At 42.6% G+C, this 8,149-nt stretch overlaps 1 protein-coding gene across 1 annotated transcript; it reads left to right on the forward strand.

The window, feature by feature from the left end:
- Positions 1 to 2,664: 2,664 nt before the first annotated feature.
- On the forward strand, positions 2,665 to 3,995 carry LOC140888373 (uncharacterized). Its single transcript, XM_073296054.1, has 2 exons — positions 2,665 to 3,358; positions 3,487 to 3,995. The coding sequence occupies exons 1-2, from the start codon at positions 2,665 to 2,667 to the stop codon at positions 3,993 to 3,995; spliced, it is 1,203 nt and encodes a 400-aa protein (XP_073152155.1).
- Positions 3,996 to 8,149: the final 4,154 nt, after the last annotated feature.

Here is an 8,149-nt window from a genome sequence, read left to right on the forward strand (position 1 = left end):
TTAACACATAATTTGAGTTTAATAAATACACAAAAGTGATTTTTTAAAGCCAAAATCTAACAATCCCTAAATTATTGTTAAATTTATTTTATATGAAATACGATATATATTTTAATTCATTTAATTTAAATTAATGATTTCTGATACCCCGTGAAATTATTTTAACCCGAACCCGTTCATTATGGGTTTATGAGGGTTGACCCAAATATGGGATTATTATTATTAGGTAAAGTCCAGCCCAGTTTTCTACCAGTTAGGTCTTGTCGTGACCTGGGCTGCTATTAATGGGCCTGACCTAAGCTGAGGCCCAATGGGCTGTGCATACTTTTCTAGTTCAAGTGGGACTCAGATTCCTTGAATATAAGCCTGATCATTCTACAGATATTCATGAGATAGGGATAAACTCAAGGGCAGTCCAATGAATGAAGAGTCCTACTCCAGGACATGTTATAATTCGACTAGGTAACTTACTATGTTTTTCCTATAAATACAGGTACTGTTATGGTTGTATTCATTCATTACTCACTATTTATTATTCATCACACATTCACTCTCACTTTTACATTCACGCACTCATATCCCTCAGTTTTTGCATTAATCATACCCTCTGCCTTCAAGACACTGACTGAGACATCGGAGGGGTCACGCCGAAAACACTTTCGGCGCCCCTTGACCTAGCTGTTGCTTGTGCAGATTTTAGTGGTGCCCGACCCGACCTGTTTCATAAAGAATTTGGAGGATCCATTCTACCAGACCGAACCCGAGGTAAAATTCCAACATCATCAATTGGCGGCGTTTGTGGAAATTTGAAGAAAAAGAGTTTCGATGGCTAATCAGAATGGAGATAACCCAAATTTGGATCAGTTGATAAATCAAGCCGTCCAGAGGGATTTGGCAGAAAGGGGTGAGGTCAATCCTTTGCACCGCGATCAAAACACTCACCTGGAGGAGATCAAAAAGTTGAAAGAGGAGATGGAGCAATTAAGGAAGAAGCAGGCCGGGTACCTAGCTACCACAACCAGAAACATTCTTTTTGCTCAGGAGATATTGGATGCCGACCTCCCTAATCATTTTAAATTGCCTCATGTCAGGGAGTATGATGGTAAAGGGGATCCAGAAGAACATCTAGCACGCTTCAAGAATGCAGCACTGTTTCATAAATACTCCGACCAGATCAAGTGTAGGGCTTTTCTAACTACTCTCATAGGACCAGCCCAGCAATGGTTCAATATGCTACACCCTGGGGAGATCAAGGAATTCAAGGATTTTAATAAATATTTTTTGCATCACTTTGATAGTAGCAAAAAGCATCCTACTACTACTTTCAGCCTCTTTGCAATCAAGCAATGTGAGCATGAAAATTATGATGAGGCCCGGATATTTGTGGATTCAGGCAGCTCTGTCAATGTTCTCTTCCAAGAAGCAATAAATCAAATGGATTTAGGGCAATACAAGATGGAGCCCGTCGTAACATCATTTTTTTGTTTCACGGGTCATGCAATCCGACCTGTTGGATTAGTGCATCTGCCACTAACTTTGGGAACAAACAATTCTCGTAAGACCAGGATTGTAAGTTTCATTATAGTAGATGCTCCATCTATTTATAATTCCATACTAGGCAGACCTGCCATGACCATTTTTATGGCTATCGCATCATCTCTGCATCAGAAAATAAATTTCTCGATGGGTAATGATGTCGGCGAGGTACATGGTGATCAGGTTATTGCTCGCAAATGTTACGTGGAAGAGGTCATTATAGAACAAAAGGTGGCCAGAACGGATAGTGTTGGACGACCTGGACTCTCTCACGTGGAACAAGTCAACTTGATAAAAGACACATCCGTCACTACTGAAGAAGAAGTCGAGGAATTCATGATCTCCCCTCCTTCTGGGATGGTAAAGGTTGATCGCACCCTTGAAGCACAGTTGAAGAAACCTTTATTGGAATGCTTGGAAAAAAAAATAAAGATTTTTTTGCGTGGTCAGTTGCAGACCTGGTAGGGGTACGTCGGGAGGTAGCAGAACATAAGCTCAATGTAATAAGGGATTGTCGTCCTATTATTCAAAAGAAGCGTCACTTTGGTCCCGAAAAAGATGCGGTAGTAAATGAGCAAGTAGAAGAGTTACTCAGGGCTGGACACATGGAGGAAATCCACTTCCCGACCTGGTTATCTAACATAGTCCTAGTTCCAAAGTCTATGGGAAAATGACGCATGTGTGTAGATTTTTGAGATCTAAAAAAAGCATGCCCTAAAGATTGCTACCCCTTACCTAGAATCGATCAGCTGGTCGATTCAACTTCAGGACATGAGTTACTCAGCTTCTTGGATGCATATCAAGGATATCATCAGATCCCTTTAGCAAAGGAAGACAAAGACAAAGTGAATTTTGTGACTTCCACATGAACTTATTGTTATGTGGTCATGCCGTTTGGGCTCAAAAATGACGGGGCTACATATCAAAGACTGATGGATAAAGTATTCAAGCACCAAATTGGCAAAAACATTGAAGTCTATGTGGATGATATCCTGGTCAAAACCCGAACTGCTGACCAGTTCATTGCCGACCTAACTCAAACCTTTCAGACGCTAAAAAAATTATCAACTAAAGTTAAACCCTAACAAGTGCACTTTTGGAGTCAGGGCTGGCAAGTTCTTAGGTTACATGGTTACAAGAAGGGGAATTGAGGCCAATCCTGAAAAAGTGCAAGCTATCATCTCTATGAGTTTGCCCCGGAATATACAGGAGGTACAAAGATTAACAGGAAATATTACACCGTTAGCTCGGTTTATAAGCAGATCTGCGGACAAAAGCTTATCTTTCTTTAAAGCATTGCGGAAGACGAAAAATTTTGAATGTTCCTATGAAAGTGAAAAGGCCTTTCAGGATTTGAAAGCCTACTTAAAGCAATTTCCCGTACTGAATAAGCCCACTCAGGGGGAAGAACTGTTCCTCTATTTGGCTGTTACTCCTCGAGCAGCTAGTTCGGTCCTGGTCAGGAAGGAAGGAATAAATCATCAGCCCATTTACTTTGTGAGCCATGCCTTAAAGGGAGCCGAACTCAATTACTTAACACAGAAGAAGCTGGCCTTAGCTCTAGTCATCACAGCAAGAAAATTAAGGCCTTACTTCCTTTCGCATCCCATTACCGTACTCACTAATAGTGCTTTGGGAAAAATTGCAGCTAACCCATATGCATCAGGCAGACTGGTAAGGTGGATCACAGAACTGAGCGAGTATTATATTAAATTTGAACCCCGATCAGCCATAAAAGCTCAGGCCCTAGATGACTTCTTGGCAGAAATAGTTCAGTTAGATCAAGAAGATCTATGGAGGATTTTTGTCGGCGGGTCATCATGTCAAACTTGAAATGGAGCTGGAATTGTTATCATATCGCCTAGGGGTGAATAAACTAATATCTCCATTAGGTTGGACTTCCAAGCCTCTAATAATGAAGCAGAATATGAGGCATTATTGCTTGGGCAGCACGGAATTTGGGAATTTCCCGGGCTACTCTATACTCCGATTCCCAATTAGCCATTCAGCAGAGCAATGGAAAGTTTGGGATCAAAGATGATAAGTTGATGAAATATGCCAATGCATTAGACAAAGCCAAGGAAAGATTCACCGAGCTGAACTTGGAGCTCATCCCCCGAGCTGAGAATATCAAGGCCGACCATTTGGCTCACTTAGCCAGTGCCTTGAGCGACCAACCTGACCCCATTGTTTCAGGCCGGGAGCTCGTATCTCAGTTGGAAACTCTTGATGATATTCTATCTCATGTACCAGAATGGGATTGGAGACATGATATACACAAATATCTGACCACGAAAGAATTGCCGAGTGATAATAAGAAATCTAAGGAGATAAAACGAAGGGCACTTCGTTTCGTCATGATCGACCAAATTCTGTTTAAAAGATCTTTCTCTCAACAAAGATCTTTCTCTCAACCTTTGTTAAAGTATTTGGGTCCCGACGAGGCAAATTATGTATAACGGAAAATTCATGAAGGTTCCTGCGGAATTTACCTGGGCAGTCTTGCCCTAGCTCGGAAAGCTCTTTTAGCTGGTTTCTTTTGGCCCACTATGCGAAAAGACTCATCAGCTCTGGTTAATTCATGTTATAATTGCCAGAAACATGCTAACTTACAGTGGATATCCGCAGAATACATGAAGGCAGTTGTGGCTGCTTGTCCTTTTGATCGGTGGAGGATGGATATTGTTGTGCCATTCCCTGCCAGCACGGGACAAAGGAAGTTATTGCTAGTTGCAGTTGATTATTTTCCTAAATGGGTAGAGGCCGAGCCTCTAGCTAAAATTACAGAAAAAGAAGTGCTCAATTTTCTTTGGAAAAATTTAGTGTGCTGTTTCGGGATCCCGCGCAGGTTGGTGTCAGACAATGGGAGACAGTTCTGTGGATCTAAAGTCCGAGCATGGTGTCAAGCAATGAAGATCGAGCAAGTTTTCACATCTGTAGTGTACCCGCAAGGGAATGGACAGGTGGAAGTTACTAACCGGACAATAGTTCAAGCTCTCAAAACACAACTAGACACAGCTAGGGGTAAGTGGGTTGAAGAGCTCTCATCAGTACTATGGTCATACAGAACTACAGCCCGATCTGGGACGGGCGAAAAACCATTCAGCATGGTATACGGCACTGAGGCTGTCCTTTCCGCAGAGATAGGGAAGGAAAGTGCGCGGATAATGGCATATGGAGAAAACAATCAAGAGTTGCGGGCAATGGATTTGGACTTGCTGAAGGAGCATAGGACCCGGGCAACAATAAGGCTGGCAGATTATCGCAAGCGAATGACCCAGGCCTACAATAAAAGAGTATACCCTAAGGTCTTCAAGGAAGGAGACCTGGTCATGCAAAAAATCCAACATCAAGGAGAAAGAGAAAAGCTGGATGAAAAGTATGAAGGGCCGTTCAAGGTGGTACGAAAGGCCGAGGTAGCTGCTTATTACTTGGAGGATGCTCAAGGCAAGAAAGGGAAAAGGCCATGGAATGCTCAACACTTGAAAAGATACTACCCTTAATAGCTAAGTTCAGGTCTGTTTTTGTGTGACTGAGATGGTCTTCGTCTATTTAGTCATATTTTTGTTATTTATTGCCTTTAATTATGTGTCAAGAGTCACTCATGTTTCCAGAAGTCATTATGTTTTATTTTTTGAGAAACACTCTCTTATTAGCATATTATCAATTGAAACATAGCACAAAAGCCCACATCAGTGGTACTCAAAGCCCAGGCAGGTATGTCACTCAAAGTCCACTTCAGTGGCCCACATCAGTAGAACTCAAATTCCTCAGTTTTGGCACTCAAAATCCACTTCAGTGGCCCACATCAGTGGAACTCAAAACCCAGGCAGGCCTGGCACTCAAAGACCACTTTAGTGGCCCACATCAGTGGAACTCAAAGCCCAGGCAGGCCTGACACTCAAAGTCCACTTCAGTGGCATACATCAGTGGAACTCAAAGCCCAGACAGGTCTGGCACTCAAAGTCCACTTCAGTGGCATACATAAGTGGAACTCAAAGCCCAGGTAGATATGACACTCAAATTCCACTTCAGTGGCCCACATCAGTGGAACTCAAAGACCAGGAAGATCTGGCACTCAAAGTCCACTTCAGTGGCCCACATCAGTGGAACTCAAAGCCCAGGCAGGTCTGACACTCAAAGTCCACTTCAGTGGCCCACATCAGTGGAACTCAAAGCCCAGGCAGGTCTGGCACTCAAAGTCCACTTCAATGGCCCACATCAGTGGAACTCAAAGTCCAGGCAGGTCTGGCACTCAAAGTCCACTTCAGTGCCATTCACAATCACTGGTGGTATTAACATTTCAGGCAGGGCTGAAACTAAATGACCACAGGTGATTCAAATTACATGAACAAAATCTAAAACAGAATTGTTGTCACAAGACAACCCTGCCGTTGAGCAGCTCGAGCATGTTAAAACATTCGTAGGAGCACATGACTTATACTTTATAGAATTACAAATTTTGATAAACATGCTTACAGTTCGGGATAGACAAAGCATGCTTGAAATAAGCAGGCATTTGTTTAAATTTTGTCCGAAAAATGCCTTAGTCAGTGGTGTTTTATTTCTTGTTCGGATGTAACTTGAACAAATCCTGTTTCAAGATTATCATATGGAACTTTATCTTCAGATTAGGTCTTAGTTTTATAAAATTCAGATTGGAGTTTAATCAATAAGGCTCGATATAATTTTTTGTGCTGGAAAATCAATACATTGGGAAGCATGCCAATAGTAAGTTAATCATTTTTTGATAGGACGACATATGGATAACGTAGCCATAATACGGTTTGGGTTTTATCATACTTTGAATCTTTTTTGACAATTATGGCCTTAAGCCCCTCGAGGTCATACATAGGAAGTAAAACATCTAACATGGAATAACAAACCCGAACTGGGCAAGAATAAAAATCATTGATGGACAATATCGCAAGCAGTATATCAAACAGACCTGGGCAAAAAACAAAATGACCACGCAGGGTCTAGCATACGGATCATGCTTTTAACATTGTTCATAAAGTAAAAACAAGGAATAATCAAGGGGCGGGGGAATCTTGTGGCCTTGAGCTCGGGTCGGGATCTGTTGTTTTCTCCGGCTCGGTCTCCTCCAAATCTTCATCGGGCATGTCATCAAGAGCTTTGGTACAATCCAGGAAAAGGGCGGGGTGCTCGGTTTATGAGTAACCATTGGCCCTGAACTGGGCTAAGCACCCCTTAAAACCCTCATCAAATAAGGTAGTTGCCTTCTCCGCTACTGCGTTAGCAAAATCCGCGGAGTTCAGGAACTCCTCTTTCCCGACCTTTTTTGCAGCCTCAAGTTCCTTGGTCAAGGCCCGCACTCGGCTTTCTAATTCAATTTTATCCACTTCCATTTTGGCAGCCTTTTTGTTGGCAGCCTCAAGAGCATCTCGCCCGGACTCAATCTCCACCCTCATCCCGGTCACCTCCTCATCATGCTAATCCTTCATCTCACGAGCTTTACGGGTTAGCTCGGAAATACGTGTCACAAAAGCCTCTTGATTGGCAACATGTTCTTCCCGGCCCAAGAAAGAGCCTGTAAAGCAGATGAAAGAAGTTAAAGAATTAAGGCAAGGGATCATAAATTTTTGGTGGCAGAAACATACCTGCATAAACGCCAAGGCAAAATTTTGTTCTGCCTCCAGGTCTGGCACTGCTCAAAAAATTCTTAAATCTGATCGGGAGATCATGTTTTGAATTATGACCAAGCTTTCTTGGGGATCGGGCTTTGAGAAAAAATACATATCTGGAACCCCTGGCTGATTAGACATTCCTTGAGGCTCAACATCAGGTAGGGATTCGAACTCCACTACTGGGCCCTTGCCACGAGCTCGGGATAAAGAAACAATAGGCGGTTGCTGAAGCTCGGGCAAACCAGTGTTGTGTTGATCCTTGGCCTTGGAGGTTTTATTCTTAGATGGCTCGATAGGATGGGGCTCAGGATGATCACCGGCCTCACCCTCTTCTGTTTTCTTCCTCTTCAGATTCTTTAAAGCAGCTCTGAAATTGGCAGGCGTGGCTGCAGATCTAATCCTGTCGTCTGGGCAGGTAGAAATACAATAAATAATAAATAAGTTTACAAAAGGTTAAATAAAGGTAGTACAGGTACAGGGGTACTACCTACATCCCCTTGGATATCTACTCCCTTCCCACTGAAGCCGTAATGACAGAGTAGGTCATCCTCAATCAGGCTTCACATTGTGTTGATAAAGTTTGTAAAGTCATGAGTGGGCAGAGCTGGGGGTTCAGGAGTTATGAAATTCATTTCCCAATTGGACCGGCATCCCCAGGGCTGGTTTGGTTTAACAAAAAAATATCTGTTTGTCCAGCCTTTGTGTGAGCAAGGTTTACCCTTCAAAAATGGGTATTCGGGTCGCATGGAAATATAAAAATGGCCCGGGGTTGTTTTATTAATTTGCAGAAATTGGTTAAAGTTTCATATGTCCAATGGAATTCGGAAGAAACAGAACAGGACACCTAGTGATAAAATCGAACTAAAAAAGTTCGGGGATAACTGGCTTGGACACACGCAAAAATATTGACACAAGTGTGACACGCAGCTCGGGATGGAAAATCTTAAACCCATTTTTATCTGTTG

The sequence above is a fragment of the Henckelia pumila genome, chromosome 3 (genome assembly GCF_033568475.1).
Source record: "Henckelia pumila isolate YLH828 chromosome 3, ASM3356847v2, whole genome shotgun sequence".
Taxonomy (NCBI): domain Eukaryota; kingdom Viridiplantae; phylum Streptophyta; class Magnoliopsida; order Lamiales; family Gesneriaceae; genus Henckelia; species Henckelia pumila.